This window comes from Oncorhynchus masou, chromosome 10 (assembly GCF_036934945.1).
Source record: "Oncorhynchus masou masou isolate Uvic2021 chromosome 10, UVic_Omas_1.1, whole genome shotgun sequence".
In the NCBI taxonomy this organism is placed as follows: Eukaryota; Metazoa; Chordata; class Actinopteri; order Salmoniformes; family Salmonidae; genus Oncorhynchus; species Oncorhynchus masou.
Window position 1 is genome coordinate 10,668,678 of NC_088221.1, and position 17,796 is coordinate 10,686,473.

Genomic DNA, 17,796 nt, shown 5'->3' on the forward strand with positions numbered 1-17,796 from the left:
TTTGTGTCTTCAATACCTTCAGCAAATCACAATGAATCATACTGATATGTGCATCAAATTTTAATGTCAAAACAAATGGCAGTGTGGCGTATCGAATTGGGATCCAATTAATATATTCATCACACAAATGTATTTGTCAACAACAAAAAAGGTGTCATTTAAAATTACAGCTAAGGTTTCAAGTTACACGAAAAAAGGAAAAAGGTCATTACATTATGAGTCAGGCAATCTTAGTATGCTAACCAATCCCTAAAAGAAAGAACTGATATTGTGACATACAACTACAATTACAAAGCACTTCAAATTTAACACAATCGTATGATGGTGACCAAAGTCCACAGCTGAATTCATAGTGGCGACATTCATAGTGGCTAATGATTTCAAGCAGCTGCTTACTCGATATCCAAAACAATTCATGGTAATTTCATCAGTATTAGTAACCTGCTGACAAGCTAGAGTTCTTAGTAAATGAGGCGTTTTGTGTATCACTCGTTAGAGGAATCGGGGCTCACTATCGGCGTAATGGTCAATGAGTCTTTGTGCTTCTCTGATGCCCGTCATGTAGGCCCCATGAGTGGTGGTGTAGAAGTTCACGTGGGTGGCCTCGCCAGCAAACAGCACCTGAAGAGGCTGAACATACAGAGACCAGAGTAGAGGTCAATTGGGGAAGTAAGTTGAAATTCTACTCATCAATTGAAAAATCTTCATAGAAAACAATGGATAATTTCCATTTCATGAATATCATTTTAATTCACTGAATTGACTGACTAAATTGAAAACTGAATTGACCCCAGGACTGACAGACACAAACACACAACTGACAGACATAACCACACAAACTTTGGTCCCTGAGTATTATCTTTACTGTAAATCACATGTGTATATTGTGCAATTCTACAACGCATCGTTAAAAAAAAAGAGGTCACAGTCTACAAAGCACCACCAACTAAGTTGGTATATGATATTGGCTTCAATTGCAGATACTGAACAAAAATATCTCCTGCATAAAATCTGATTAAGGGTCAGCTTGCCGACCATAAAATGAATATCGACTGAGATCATTCTGAGTGATACCGTGGCTTAATTGATGCCGTCTCAAATGCAAGTTAGCTAACTTAAGAGACATATCGCTGGTTCATACACTTACAAACTTGACTGTGTGTGTACCAATATTAGCCATGTCAAACTACTGTACATGCTTACTAACATGTTATTAGGAAGTAGGTATGTCAAAGATATTAGTTATTGCAATAATGAGCAGTTAGAAGCATGCTTAATGTTACTAGAAGCTATCTTCATTTTAAAGTGTTGCCAACTGTACATGAAAGTTGTTGTCAGAATCATGTGCGCTCCGGAAGGGTTGTGAACGTCATGTACTGTACCTTTGCCTGTGAGTATCCAGCCTCACAGGGCAAAGGAAGAGGGGCTGCCAGGGCTGTGTGTTCCCTCACAGCGTCCACTCCTGGAGGGGGGTACGTATATGACCCACGGACAAAACGCTCACTCCCCCACTTGGACATCAGGACCTGGGCTGGCTCTGGTACTGACCAGCCAGTGAAGGACCTGAGCATTCTGTCAAAACACAAGCCTGATTGTTACTCATCCTGAACATTCTCACACAGTTTGCCAAAAGAATAGCTGACTAATGATGGGATTAAAAGTGATGACTGTGTGTTTCTGATTTAATTCTTCATGCATGCATTCTCACACAGTTTTTTTCCTTTGTGAGCAATAGCTCATGCTTGAATGTTGCAAAATAGGTTGTTTAAAAACAAGAATAGCTTATTTTACTTAAGAGTTTTCTTTACAAAGTCACTTTTGTCATCAAGCACAAAACAATAGCAGAATAAAATGTCCTTAAATATTAGTGTGGTAAACCATTGTAGGGTATTTAAGGGCATAAAAAGCATGGAATCTGAGGCCATCTACAGACACCACCTTAAAGGCAGGGTGAAAGGTTCAACATGAATGTCACAGATCTCAGTGATGAGATATGATGGCCACAACTCTCTCCCACACACTCAATGATTGAACCTTTGACCTGTGCACCTGATTGATAAGCAGACCTGATACACACCTTACACACACCTCTCCCACTATCTTCTCGTCCAGGCTCTCCATGTGTCGGGCCTCCCGGCCTGTGATCCAGCCGCAGAGGACTGTGGGATGGCGGGCCACCGTGTCAAAACCACAGATCTTCTTATACCACATGTCTCTCCAGGCCCCACCCTCTGACTGAGAGTGCTGGTATACCTCCTCATCCTCAGGCCCAGCGTCCCACACCAGCTGGATCCCGGCACAGTCGTGGGGCCAGAACCTGTCCTCGAACCGCAGGTAAATCTTGTCCACTGTGCCGAAGCCCAGTCTCTCAATGGCATCGGCCTTGGACTTGGGGAGGGCTGGCTCAAACATGGCCACTGCATTCTCTTTCAGGAAGCCTAAAGGGACGGTCACGATGACGTGGTCTGCCATGAAGCACTGGCCTCCCTGGCACAGCACTCTGACTGGACGGGTGTGGTTCTTTTCCTCCTGCAGGGCCCAGTGGATGCTGTGTACCGGCCTGTCACACAGCAAGGCTCCAGGCGGAAGGTTGTCCAAGAGGGTGTCTGCTAGGGCCTGATAGCCTCCGGGGCCCAGAGAATTGAAGAAGCCCCCCTCCAAGGCCACATAGTGACCCAGCTGCGAGGCAGACACTTCATAGAGGGAGGAGCTGGCCTCATCCGTGCATTCACTCCTCTTGCACCACTCGAATACCCTCGGGCCGTCCTCCAAGGCCGCCAGGGGTGACTGGGCGAACTCCTCGTCCAGGTAGCCCCCCAGGCTCTGACTGCTGTGCCTAGGCTCCAACTCTGATTCGAAGGCCCTGGAGGTGAGCCCGCTGAAAAAGGAACACACCTGCTCCACCTCGTCCACCGGAAGCTGTCGCCTGCTTTCCCGGAAGAAGTAGTCCCTAGGGGTGACAGAGCCTGGCAGGCACATGATGCTGGCTGAGCCTCTCTCCTCCAGCAGCAGGCCCTGCTCCTGGGCTAGCAGGAAGAGAGGGTTGGCCTCCTGACCGTGGATCCAGTTGGCCCCCAGCTCAATTACATTCTGGCCAAAGGGTCTTGTGGTGTAGACCCGGCCTCCGGGCCTGCCCATAGCCTCCAGGACTTGGATGTGCCGAAAGCCAGCTTTCACCAGGGTGGAAGCTGCAGATAAGCCTGATAGACCAGCACCAACCACCACCACTCTGGCAGCACTGTGTGGACTCATTCTGCAGTGAGCTGTCTCCTGAGGGAAGGTGAGAAGGGTACAGTTTTTGCCCTGTCACCATAGAATTGCTTGGGACACATTCCTTCACCAAAAACTAAAATTTCCAATTGCATGCTGTATTTGTGCAGCTGTTTAACAACAAATAATAGACCATTTCAGTTGCTCAAAAGTTTAGCCAAAAATGTAAGGCACAGTGGGGTAAGTCGTGCCAAAGGTTTAGTTGAGTCACTCTTTGTTTCTAGGAAACTATACACAAAATGAATCATGTGACCAAATATTTAAGAAAAGGTCATCATGTTGAGTCTGTGAAGGAAGAAACCACATGTAAAAATTGAGGTAAAAAAAAAGGTATTAATCAAGTCCAATGAATGTATTATGTTATAGGTTTCATGATGCTTGTATCTAAGCCAAAATATATAGTCTTAAAACTGTTTCATACATTAGTTGGGGTCTCTGTAAGCTACAAGATGAGGTCCTAAACCTATCATGAAAGTTTATCATTGTAGCTGTGTGGGCTAATATAGTCAAAATGGTTGCTTTGGGGTAAATTGTGCCCTTTGGCGAGTTGAGCCAATGGCTAATCAATATAACCCATACAAATTATTAAATTTTGTTTGTTTTATGCATAATATGAATAGTATTTTGAAGATACCTCGCATTTGTTTGATTCAAGTTGCCTCTAAGCCACACTTGAAGTGTTTTATTATGGCTGGGATATGAGTTCACACCCGGGCCTGAGCCTATGTTAAAAGTGTACAAAAAAGTGTACAAGAAATGTGTCGCTGTTCTCAATGTATCGCCGAGACCTAGCGCTGAGTGTCCTGGTAGGCGTAGTTCTTCCTGATGTCGTATTACCTCTAGGTGTCGACTAAATCTGCCCAGATTGCAATACAATATTTTGGTTAATTCTGGTTTCCCGGTTAAATTTGTCCTGGTTTTCGAGGCTTCCTCGTTTTTTAATGTTTTCACTCTCAAAATCACAACAATGCTTAAATCACATCAGGAGCACGTTTGAGGTCTGGGAACAATCAATACAGTACATTTGGAGGGTGTAGTTGCCCTTTAATTCAATTGCTCGCTTAGCGAGAACGGGTTATGTGGCTAGCTATGTTTTGAACTCTACAATGTACAGTGTGTCAATTTATCTCATACCTAGCGCCGAGTGGGCATAGTTCTTCCTGATGTCGTATTACCTCTAGGTGCCAACGCTGTCAGCCTCGACGGTAATACACTCGTGTCCCCTCCATGGACTGACATACATAAAGCATCCTTTATTCTGGCTGCGAAGGCATCGATTTCCTCCTTATAGTTAATAGCTCGTCTAATGGAACAAAATATGGGAAATTTGGGTACTATACTGTTAATAAAACACACATGTCCACCACCATGTATGTGGCTAATGCTACTTCCTGATGTTGTGGTGCGTGTTCAGCCAGTGGTAAACAAGACTCACGAGGTGTGCAACATCCGGAAGTTGTCAGAAAATCCTGAAAATGGTGGTGTGAAAATTTTGTTTTATTAAGAGAGCACAAATATTTTCCCCATACTTTTTTTTTACCGAAAAGCCATTAAGTCTAGTTCAGGAGGAAACCGAAGCAAGTTTTCACAACCTTGTACGTGGCTTGATTCATGCGTCCTTCACAAAGACAAATCTTCCCGATTCCAGCCTTGCTGAAGCACCCCCAGATCGTTACCGATCCTCCACCAAATTTCACAGTGGGTGCGAGACCTGGAGAGGCCTACAAGCCACAGTGTCTCGCACCCACTGTGAAATTTGGTGGAGGAAGAAAACATGCTTCCTTCTGCTCTGGCAATATTTGGGATAAAGGTTGTCAGTAGTTGATAGAATAAAATGTAAATGTTAATTTTACCCAAACACATACCTATAAATAGTGAAATGCAGTGGTCTCTTAATTTTTTCCAGAGCCGTGTACTTTTCGTATGCTTTGTGTAAAATTGAAAGTAAAAAATAAATTTAAAAAATAACTACATCTCAACAACAAACAAAAAGTGAATTTTTATCAATCCTCCCGATTCAGAATATATCATTTTCATCGTCATGGCAGGCAATTGAAGATTAAAAGCCGGAAAAGAAAACATATCAACATTTCCATCCCAAAAAAGCAATTAATCTTGTTCACCCCCCCCCCCTCATGTTCTACAACATCCGTAGAGAACGACACACTTTCAACGTGGCACCGTCATAAGATGCGACCTGTCGGTTTGTAACATTTCTGCCCCTGTTATTGTTAAGTGGAAACGTTTAGCAGTAACAACAGCTCAGCCGCGAAGTGGAAGGCCACACTGGCTCCCAGAATGGAACCACCAAGTGCTGAGGCGCGTAGCGCATCAAAATCATCTGTCCTCAGTTGCAACACTCAGTAGTGAGGTACAAACTGCCTCTGGAAGGGACATCAACACAATGATTGTTCTTCGGGAGCTTCATGAAATGGGTTTCCATGGACAAGCAACTGCAAACAAGCCTAAGATCACCATGTGCAATGCCAAGCTTCAGCTGGAATGGTGTAAAGCTCGACGCCATTGGACTCGGGAGCAGTGGAAACGCGCTCTCTGGAGTGAGGAATCACGATGCATCATCTAGCAGACCGACGGACGATTCTGGGTTTGGCGGATGCCAGGAGAACGCTACCTGCACCAATGCATAGTGCCAACTGTGAAGTTTGTTGAAGAATAAATAATGGTCTGGGGCTGTTTTTCATGGTTTGGACTAGGCCCCTTAGTTCCAGTGAAGGGTAATCTTAACGCTACAGCACACAATGGCATTCAAGACGATTCTGTGCTTCCAACTTTGTGGCAACAGTTTGGGGAAGGCCCTTTCCTGTTTCAGCATGACAATGCCCCCGTGCACAAAGCGAGGTCCATACAGAAATGGTTTGTCAAGATCGGTGAGGAAGAACTTGACTGGCTTGCACAGAAACCTGACCTCAACCCCATTGAACACCTTTGGGATGAATTGGAACACAGACTGCGAGCCAGGCCTAATAGGCCAACATCAGTTTCCGACCTCACTAATGCTCTTGTGGCTGAACAGAAGCAACTCCCTGCAGCAATGTTCCAACATCTAACTGCATGTTAGGGACTGAAAGAAAACAGAGGTCCCACTAAGTTCAAACCAGATGTGATGGCATATTGCTGCAGAATGCTGTAGTAGCCATGCTGGTTATGTGTGCCTTGAATTGTAAATAAATCACAGACAATGTCACCAGCAAAGCACCATCACATGCTCCTCCTCCATGCATCACGGTGGGAACCACACATGCGGAGATGATCTATTCACCTTCTCTGCGTCTCACAAAGACACGGCGGTTGAAACCAAGCATCTCAAATTTGGACTCATCAGACCAAAGGATAGATTTCCACCAGTCTAATGTCCATTGCTCATGTTTATTGGCCCAAATAAGTCTCCTCTTCTTATTGGTGTCCTTTAGTAGTGGTTTCTTTGCAGGAATTTGACCATGAAGGCCTGATTTATGCAGTCGCCTCTGAGCAATTTCTGAGGCTGGTAACTCTAATGAACTTATCCTCTGCAGCAGAGTTAATTCTGGATCTTCCTTTCCTGTGGCGGTCCTCATGAGAGCCAGTTTCATCATAGCGCTTGATGGTTTTTGCAACTGCACTTGAAGAAACTTTCAAAGTTCTTGAAATATTATGGATTGACTGACCTTCATGTCTTGAAGTAATGATGGATTGTCATTTCTCTTTGCTTATTTAAGCTGTTCTTGCCATAATATGGACTTGGTCTTTTACCAAATAAGGCCATCTTCTGTATAACCCTACCTTGTCATAACACAACTGATTGGCTCAAACGCATTAAGAAAGTAAGAAATTCCACAAATTATCTTTTGATAAGGCACACCTGTTAATTGAAATGCATTCCAGGTGACTACCTCATGAAGCTGGTTGAAAGAATGCCAAGAGTGTACAAAACTGTCATCAAGACAAAGGGTGGCTCCTTTGAAGAATCTCAAACATAAAATATATTTTGATCTGTTTAACACTTGTTTGGTTACTACATGATTCCATATGTGATTTTAGAGTTTTGATATTTTCACTATTATTCTACAATGTGGAAAAATAAAGGAAAACAGTGGAATGAGTAGTGTGTCCAAACTTTTGACTGGTAACTTTATTTTTCCTAGCATCTATGCGGAGCAATACTGGTAAGGGAGAACAGGAGCGACTGGAGAAGATGGCAGAAAAGGAAATAAGGAAGAAAGTGGAGCATATTATTAATGAACATGGAGTGGAGGATAACACAGGGCTTCTAAAAGATCTAGTGAAGGAGAAGATAGTGGACAAGAACAAAAGGAAAGCAGTGGAAATGTTTGAGGGGATATGGAATGAGGGATTTCACAGAACTTTTGGAAGAACTTTAGGAAATGGAGTAGGACGAGTGTGAAGATGAATTAGATGTGGTGGCAGGTGCAGTGATGACTGTTGAGAAGAAGTTGAGTGTAGAGGGAAGCAGTGTGACAAGGAAGGTTGGTTTCAAGTACAAAAAAAGAGATACGTGTTTCAGTAGCTTAGTGATGGGCCCTGACGAGAGTGTGGATGAAGTTCCTGCAGTGAGAACCACCAAGGTCGGGCCGTGTCCGAGGATGTAAAGGATGATTCTGGGCCAGCGCGAGTGATATTTGTGTAGAGAATGAATCCTTCCATTTTGGCTGATCAATATGTGGTGGTAGGTTGAGTGGAGAAGAGGTTCGAGACTGTTGAGTTGGTGAAAGTAACTAGGAGTGGACTAGGGATGATTTGTTGTGTTTCTTCAGCCCAGAGGGAGCGGGTGCTCCGGATCACGTGATTGGAGACAATAAATGTGACTTGCTTTGATCTCCAGAGCAGGGCACCTTTGAAAGGAGTGATAACGTGGGTAGCATTAAATGTTGAGGAAGATCAGTTGAAAGTGAAGATTCCCGGTGTCTGTTCACCATTTGTTGCGACCAGGGTTGGGTAGGTGACTTTCTAAATGTAATCTGTTAGTTACTAGTTACCTGTCCAAAATTGTAATCAGTTACGTAACTTTTGGATTATCCAAACTCAGTAACAATCTGATTACATTCAGTTACTTTTAGATGACTTTCCCCTTTAGAGGCATTAGAAGAAGATAAAAATGTATGTTATCAATTGAACGACATCTATTGCAGAATAAATCAATGTTCAAGTTTACATAGCTGGCCATATATGGATGTACAATTTTACTTTATGGGTTGGTTATGTAGGTTGCTTTGAACCCATTACCTTCCTCATATGGTGAGTCTCTGATCCACCTCTACGCAGACGACACCATTCTGTATACTTCTGGCCCTTCTTTGGACACTGTGTTAACAACCCTCCAGGCAAGCTTCAATGCCATACAACTCTCCTTCCGTGGCCTCCAATTGCTCTTAAATACAAGTAAAACTAAATGCATGCTCTTCAACCGATCGCAACAAAGCATCCTTCACTCATGCTGCCAAACATACCCTTGTAAAACTGACCATCCTACCAATCCTCGACTTTGGCGATGTCATTTACAAAATAGCCTCCAATACCCTACTCAACAAATTGGATGCAGTCTATCACAGTGCAATCCGTTTTGTCACCAAAGCCCCATATACTACCCACCATTGCGACCTGTACGCTCTCGTTGGCTGGCCCTCGCTTCATACTCGTCGCCAAACCCACTTGCTCCATGTCATCTACAAGACCCTGCTAGGTAAAGTCCCCCCTTATCTCAGCTCGCTGGTGACCATAGCATCTCCCACCTGTAGCACACGCTCCAGCAGGTATATCTCTCTAGTCACCCCCAAAACCAATTCTTTCTTTGGCCGCCTCTCCTTCCAGTTCTCTGCTGCCAATGACTGGAACAAACTACAAAAGTCTCTGAAACTGGAAACACTTATCTCCCTCACTTGCTTTAAGCACCAACTGTCAGAGCAGCTCACAGATTACTACACCTGTACATAGCCCACCAAACAACTACCTCTTTCCCTACTGTATTTAATTTATTTATTTATTTTGCTCCTTTGCACCCCATTATTTGTATTTCTACTTTGCACATTCTTCCATTGCAAATCTACCATTCCAGTGTTTTACTTGCTATATTGTATTTACTTTGCCACCATGGCCTTTTTTGCCTTTACCTCCCTTATCTCACCTCATTTGCTCACATCGTATATAGACTTGTTTATACTGTATTATTGACTGTATGTTTGTTTTACTCCATGTGTAACTCTGTGTCGTTGTATGTGTCGAACTGCTTTGCTTTATCTTGGCCAGGTCGCAATTGTAAATGAGAACTTGTTCTCAACATGCCTACCTGGTTAAATAAAGGTGAAATAAAAAAATAAAAAAATAAATATAGTAATACGATTAAATTATAAATTTCATCTTTACATTAAAAACCAAAGTCTATCAGAATTACAGTCATTCCAGTAAATGTTATACCCCTTGATCTTCAACAATAGGACTTGGAAATATGAAAGTATAGATTAGCCAAATTGCTTTAGCTGAGCATAACCCAAAAACGAAGGACTTATTAGCCAGGCCTACTCTGTTGCTTATGATTTTATTGTCATGGAGGACTGATTGGGCTCACTGGTTCGAGTTGAAAAAAATGCTGCGCTCATGGAATGGCATGCTTTGAGCACTACTGAAAAGTGCTATTTTCATGTGAAAAATGAATGCCATGTGCTGCATTTGCTATAGACCTATTGTTTATATTTCTGTTGGTGATACTTTGATATCTTGATAATATGCAGCTGTTTAAAGGGCAAATCCACATATGAAGCCCTGACATCAATCCTATAGAAAATTTGTGGACAGAACTGAAAAATCATGTGCGAGGAAGGAGGCCTACACACCTGACTCAGTTACATCAGCTCTGTCAGGAGGAAGGGGCCAAAATTCACCCAACTGCTTGTGGGAAGCTTGTGGAAGGTTACCCGAAACGTTTGACCCAACTTAAACAATTTGAAGGCAATGCTACCAAATACCGATTGAGTGTATGTAAACTTCTGACCCACTGGGAATGTGATGAAAGAAATAAAAGCTGAAATAAATTATTCTCTCTAGTTTTCTGACTTTTCACGTTCTTCAAATAAAGTGGTGATCTAACTGACCTAAGACATGGCATTTTACTAGGATTAAATGTCAGGAATTGTGAAAAACTGAGTGTAAATGTATTTGGCTAAGGTGTATGTAAATGTCCGACATCAACCGTATATACAGTATATATATATATATATATACAGTGCCTTGCGAAAGTATTCGGCCCCCTTGAACTTTGCGACCTTTTGCCACATTTCAGGCTTCAAACATAAAGATATAAAACTGTATCTTTTTGTGAAGAATCAATAACATGTGGGACACAATCATGAAGTGGAACGACATTTATTGGATATTTCAAACTTTTTTAACATATCAAAAACTGAAAAATTGGGCGTGCAAAATTATTCAGCCCCTTTACTTTCAGTGCAGCAAACTCTCTCCAGAAGTTCAGTGAGGATCTCTGAATGATCCAATGTTGACCTAAATGACTAATGATGATAAATACAATCCACTTGTGTGTAATCAAGTCTCCGTATAAATGCACCTGCACTGTGATAGTCTCAGAGGTCCGTTAAAAGCGCAGAGAGCATCATGAAGAACAAGGAACACACCAGGCAGGTCCGAGATACTGTTGTGAAGAAGTTTAAAGCCGGATTTGGATACAAAAAGATTTCCCAAGCTTTAAACATCCCAAGGAGCACTGTGCAAGCGATAATATTGAAATGGAAGGAGTATCAGACCACTTCAAATCTACCAAGACCTGGCCGTCCCTCTAAACTTTCAGCTCATACAAGGAGAAGACTGATCAGAGATGCAGCCAAGAGGCCCATGATCACTCTGGATGAACTGCAGAGATCTACAGCTGAGGTGGGAGACTCTGTCCATAGGACAACAATCAGTCGTATATTGCACAAATCTGGCCTTTATGGAAGAGTGGCAAGAAGAAAGCCATTTCTTAAAGATATCCATAAAAAGTGTTGTTTAAAGTTTGCCACAAGCCACCTGGGAGACACACCAAACATGTGGAAGAAGGTGCTCTGGTCAGATGAAATCAAAATTGAACTTTTTGGCAACAATGCAAAACATTATGTTTGGCGTAAAAGCAACACAGCTCATCACCCTGAACCTACTATCCCCACTGTCAAACATGGTGGTGGCAGCATCATGGTTTGGGCCTGCTTTTCTTCAGCAGGGACAGGGAAGATGGTTAAAATTGATGGGAGGATGGATGGAGCCAAATACAGGACCATTCTGGAAGAAAACCTGATGGAGTCTGCAAAAGACCTGAGACTGGGGCGGAGATTTGTCTTCCAACAAGACAATGATCCAAAACATAAAGCAACATCTACAATGGAATGGTTCAAAAATAAACATATCCAGGTGTTAGAATGGCCAAGTCAAAGTCCAGACCTGAATCCAATCGAGAATCTGTGGAAAGAACTGAAAACTGCTGTTCACAAATGCTCTCCATCCAACCTTACTGAGCTCGAGCTGTTTTGCAAGGAGGAATGGGAAACAATTTCAGTCTCTCGGTGTGCAAAACTGATAGAGACATAAACCAAGCGACTTACAGCTGTAATCGCAGCAAAAGGTGGCGCTACAAAGTATTAACTTAAGGGGGCTGAATAATTTTGCACGCCCAATTTTTCAGTTTTTGATTTGTTAAAAAAGTTTGAAATATCCAATAAATGTCGTTCCACTTCATGATTGTGTCCCACTTGTTGTTGATTCTTCACAAAATTACAGTTTTATATCTTTATGTTTGAAGCCTGAAAGGTGGCAAAAGGTCGCAAAGTTCAAGGGGGCCGAATACTTTCGCAAGGCAATGTATATATATTAAGAGAGAGAGAGAGAGTCCAAAAATGGATGTAGCAACTACAGATTGCCCCTTTAAATCAATCAAAACTGCGGGTTGTTGCTAATGTTTCCATTAGGGCTATGGATTATGATTTTTTTATCTGCATGATTGAACAAATAGACATTTAGATTGGTGAACAGTCATCCACAACAACCACCAGGAGCAAAGAGCAAATAGCTAAATGAGAGAGCAGCAGTGTGATTCACATCAATGTGCTATGTAGTATGAGGTTTCTGTGTTATGCACTATAGCCATTACCATATATATGATTGAATATTATCTGCTGTTGGCTTGTGTGGATGTATGTATGTGTTATGCAACATCGCTGACTTGAAACATTGTTAAAAGTGTCAGGGCCATGGGACTTTCTCATGATGGAAAAATACAGAAGACAGGGCACATTCAGAGCGTGGGGTTGCAGAACAAGCGGTCTATTGTTAGATAACAGGAACCAGGTGCAAGATAACGAGATAACGCGCATGGATGTTCTTCACAGCAACAGTTACATCTATCAACAGAAGCACCAAGAGGCGGGGACCCGCCTTAGCGCCTGCAATAGGCTGAGCAAGTTTAAACCACGCCCAGCCTCTACTGTGATAGGCCAACAGACGGGTTGGAACTGTCTATCACAGTATAAAGAATACTGTTTCATACATCTTGTCAGTTCTCTGTTTTTGCCCTGTGAGGTGGGACAGAGAGCCCGTATATATGAAAATTGCATTTACCACTTATTGCTTAGCTAATAAAAAATACATAGTATACAATCGGTGACTCATTGTCATATTTATCCTGATACCAGATTCGAATTGACGCAATTCTAACAGTAGTTATCAATAATAAGTGATATCCGTATCGCCTTTAGACTACACCACTGCTGTTGTCCTTACCTCCAAGTATTTATTCAAGTTGATTAATCTTTAGATGCCAACAGCACTCGCACCACTGGAAGACATACCTTGGACTGTAGCCTGGTTACAAAAACCTATTCCTGATCTTTTCCAGCGATCCATCAAACATATTTGGTGTGTCATTATGGTGGTTTCTGACTTGTGCTCAGACATGCTCAAGTGGAAGAAACTTAAACTTGCACCTTTTTTCAATGTTGATTTAAATGTCATTGAGAAAACAAGGAAGTGTGGAAAAAAAAACTCCCCAACCCTGTTTGCGACACAGATCCAGTGGAGAGCGTTGGGAAACGGAAAATAAGTTGTCTGTTCTGTTGAGTTTTGCTGTAATCTTTGGCAGATAAGGTTAGGGTAGGAAGTGAGAGTTATCCCGTGAAATACTTCGGTGTTTAATGGGTCAAATTTATGGGCATGTTGCAGCACTAAGTAGGAGGGAGAGTCCTAGATGTGAGAAGTGTGCAAGAGCACATGAGATGATGGAATGTGTAGTTTGGATGTTAGTTGTGGGGGTGCCCATGGGGCAAGAGCTTGAAGGTGTCCGGTTGTATGCGGAAGTGGTGAAGAGAGTGGTAGAGGAAGATGGGTACAGGGTGAGGGATCCTGAGAGGATTAGGCAGAGACTAATAGAGAGTGATGGGAAGAATACTGTATTTGCTTCAGTAAGGGAGGTTTCTTGGCATTCATAGCTATGGTTGCCAATTGTACTGCATAACTTATTTTATTTTTTAAATCACATTAAATAAAAGGTTGTTGGCAGCAGCAGAGAAATACTTGGGACTGCGAAGTTTTACTGCATAACAGTTGCGGGGGGTGTTGTGTGGTAGTGTTCTGACCTCACAGACGTTGTTCTGGAGTAGGATTAGGTTAAATTAGGTTAAATAGTGGAATGTGGTGGTGTGGTATAGAGGACTATTTTCCCTATGCTAAGTAGACTAGATAAAGATGTAGTTTAAAATGTATTGGGCTGTAAGCTAAGGTTTCAGTCAAACAGGCTATACAATTAAGCAATAAGGCACGAAGGGGTGTGGTACATGGCCAATATACCACAGCTAAGGGCTGTTCATAAGCACGACGCAATGCGGAGTGCCTGGATATTGCGGAGTGCCTGGATACAGCCCTTAGCCGTGGTATATTGGCCATATACCACAATCCCCTGAGGTGCCTTATTGCTATTAGAAACTGGTTACAAATGTAATTAGAGCAGTAAAAATACATGTTTTGTCATACCTGTGGTATACAGTCTGATATACCACGGCTGTCAGCAAATCAGCATTCAGGGCTCGAATCAAGTTTATAATTGAAAACATTTGCAGCCTACCTGTGTTGATTTCGATAGCATATAGCCGAGGCAGGCTGGGCTGGGAAACTCAAGGACTCAGATTTCAAGAGAGAATACTGTTACATAGGAAGAACAAGACTAAAGTCTTTATAAACTGCTTGGGTGTGTCTACAACTCTCCTCACATTGTTGAGCTAACATAACTGGTTAGTTAAAGTATGGTGGCTCCCGTAGGACATTTTAAGTTGAGTAAAAAGGAACACACAACAATAATATACAAGGGCTACATAGCGACCATAACAAAAACAACTGTTTATATGGATTCTCATGATAATTAATATTGGCATACGCTATGCACTGTATATGGATTGATGCACTCTACTCTCACGCAAATTCTGACTCCGTTGACAACGCCTCTCCATGTGGTTTCTGCTTTAAATTCTGGACTAAAATCTCACACTGGGTAGGCTAGCCTTTGGACCCATACAGTTTAGCACAGTTAGAACAAGGAGGAGTTCTTCGAATGTCTTCGGTAGTCCTCTTTATAACATGTTATAAAACGCAAAATAAAATGTATCTTGCAGTGGCATCTTAAAAACACTCTGGGATTCTATTTTATTAATTTGTGCACTCCATAATTTGTACATTCATGCATATCCAGACCTCAGTACAAATAGCCGGACATGTGTAGCTACAGCAGCTGTTTGACAGCATGATCTTCCTGGTGACTGTTATGCTTCTGACATCTTCTGGACATTATTAGAACATTTTTTTGCAACATTGCCAGGTACCAATGACTGATTTTATTACTGATAGGGAAATGGAAAAGGGGATACCAAGTCAGCTGTACAACTGAATGCAATCAACGGAAATGTGTCTATTGCATCATTTAACCCAACCCCTGGGAATCAGAGAGGTGAGAGGGGTGCCTTAAATGATATCGCCGCCCAGGGAGCATGCAATTGTTCAGGGAAGTCAGGAACCAATACACGCAGTCAGTCAGGAAAGCTAAGGCCAGCTTCTTCAGGCAGAAATTTGTATCCTGTCGCTCCAACTCCAAAAAGTTCTGGGACACTTTGAAGTCCATGGAGAACAAGAGCACCTCCTCCCAGCTGCCCACTGCACCGAGGCTAGGTAACACGGTCACCACCGATAAATCCATGATTATCGAAAACTTCAACAAGCATTTCTCAACGGCTGGCCATGCCTTCCGCCTGGCTACTCCAACCTCGGCCAACAGCTCCGCCCCCCCCCGCAGCTACTCGCCCAAGCCTCTCCAGGTTCCGCCATTGTCGCAACCCCTATTACCAGCCTGTTCAACCTCTCTTTCATATCATCTGAGATCCCCCAAGGATTGGAAAGCTGCCGCAGTCTTCCCCCTCTTCAAAGGGGGAGACACCCTGAACCCAAACTGTTACAGACCTGTATCCATCCTGCCCTGCCTATCTACGGTCTTCGAAAGCCAAGTCAACAAACAGGTCACTGACCATCTCGAATCACACCGTTCCTTCTCCGCTGTGCAATCTGGTTTCCGAGCCGGTCACGGGTGCACCTCAGCCACGCTCAAGGTACTAAACGATATCATAACCGCCATCGATAAAAGACAGTACTGTTCAGCCGTCTTCATTGACCTTGCCAAGGCTTTCGACTCTGTCAATCACCATATTCTTATCGGCAGACTCAGTAGCCTCTGTTTTTCTGATGACTGCCTTGCCTGGTTCACCAACTACTTTGCAGAGAGTTCAGTATGTCAAATCGGAGAGCATGCTGTCCGGTCCTCTGGCAGTCTCTATGGGGGTGCCACAGGGTTCAATTCTCGGGCCGACACTTTTCTCTGTATATATCAATGATGTTGCTCTTCCTGCGGGCGATTCCCTGATCCACCTCTACGCAGACAACACCATTCTGTATACTTCCGGCCCGTCCTTGGACACTGTGCTATCTAACCTCCAAACGAGCTTCAATGCCATACAACACTCCTTCCGTGGCCTCCAACTGCTCTTAAACGCTAGTAAAACCAAATGCATGCTTTTCAACTGTTCGCTGCCTGCACCCGCACGCCCGACAAGCATCACCACCCTGGATGGTTCCGACCTTGAATATGTGGACATCTATAAGTACCTAGGTGTCTGGCTAGACTGTAAACTCTCCTTCCAGACTCATATCAAACATCTCCAATCGAAAATCAAATCTAGAGTCGGCTTTCTATTCCGCAACAAAGCCTTCTTCACTCACGCCGCCAAACTGACCCTAGTAAAACTGACTATCCTACCGATCCTCGACTTCGGCGATGTCATCTACAAAATAGCTTCCAACACTCTACTCAGCAAACTGGATGCAGTTTATCACAGTGCCATCCGTTTTGTTAATAAAGCACTTTATACTCCCACCACTTGCGACCTGTATGCTCTAGTCAGCTGGCCCTCGCTACATATTCGTCGCCAGACCCACTGGCTCCAGGTCATCTACAAGTCCATGCTAGGTAAAGCTCCGCCTTATCTCAGTTCACTGGTCACGATGGCAACACCCACCAGGAGCACGCGCTCCAGCAGGTGTATCTCACTGATCATCCCTAAAGCCAACACCTCATTTGGCCGCCTTTCATTCCAATTCTCTGCTGCCTGTGACTGGAACAAACTGCAAAAATTGCTGAAGTTGGAGACTTTTATTTTATACCTTTATTTAACTAGGCAAGTCAGTTAAGAACAAATTCTTATTTTCAATGACGGCCTAGGAACAGCGGGTTAACTGCCTGTTCAGGGGCGGAATGACAGATTTGTACCTTGTTAGCTTGGGGGTTTGAACTTGCAACCTTCCAGTTACTAGTCCAACTCTCTAACCACTAGGCTAACCTGTCTCTCTCACCAACTTCAAACGTCTGCTATCTGAGCAGCTAACCGATCGCTGCAGCTGTACATAGTCTATCGGTAAATAGCCCACCCAATTTTACCTACCTCATCCCCATACTGTTTTTATTTATTTACTTTTCTGCTCTTTTGCACACCAATAACTCTACCTGTACATGACCATCTGATCATTTATCACTCCAGTGTTAATCTGCAAAATTGTAATTATTCGCCTACCTCCTCATGCCTTTTGCACACAATGTATATAGACTCTCTTTTTTTCTACTGTGTTATTGACTTGTTAATTGTTTACTCCATGTGTAACTCTGTGTTGTCTGTTCACACTGCTATTCTTTATCTTGGCCAGGTCGCAGTTGCAAATGAGAACTTGTTCTCAACTGGCCTACCTGGTTAAATAAAGGTGAAATGAATAAATAATTATATAAAAAAATGGGTTAATTGCCTTGCTCAGGGGCAGAATGACTGAATTTTACCTCGTCGGCTTGGAGATTCGATCCAGCAACCTTCCATTCTATGTGGTATTGGTGCACCTGTATGAAGTTGATGTAAAGTATGTTAGTAAAACATTTTTTTTTTACAGCTGGCC

General features: G+C 43.0%; 1 protein-coding gene across 4 annotated transcripts; it reads right to left on the reverse strand.

Moving 5' to 3' along the window:
* Positions 1 to 45: 45 nt before the first annotated feature.
* Positions 46 to 17,749, reverse strand: zgc:66484 (uncharacterized protein LOC327557 homolog). Of its 4 annotated transcripts, none has more exons than XM_064975810.1 (4): positions 17,684 to 17,749; positions 2,078 to 3,270; positions 1,383 to 1,572; positions 46 to 630 (listed from the first exon to the last, which is right to left on the reverse strand). In XM_064975810.1, exons 2-4 carry the CDS (start codon positions 3,250 to 3,252, stop codon positions 493 to 495), a joined length of 1,503 nt encoding a protein of 500 aa, XP_064831882.1. In that variant the 5' UTR covers positions 3,253 to 3,270; positions 17,684 to 17,749; the 3' UTR covers positions 46 to 492. The 4 variants fall into 4 exon arrangements, with proteins under 4 accessions (XP_064831882.1, XP_064831879.1, XP_064831881.1 ...); XM_064975807.1 differs by lacking the exon at positions 17,684 to 17,749 and adding an exon at positions 14,384 to 14,488; XM_064975809.1 differs by lacking the exon at positions 17,684 to 17,749 and adding an exon at positions 4,446 to 4,725.
* Positions 17,750 to 17,796: the final 47 nt, after the last annotated feature.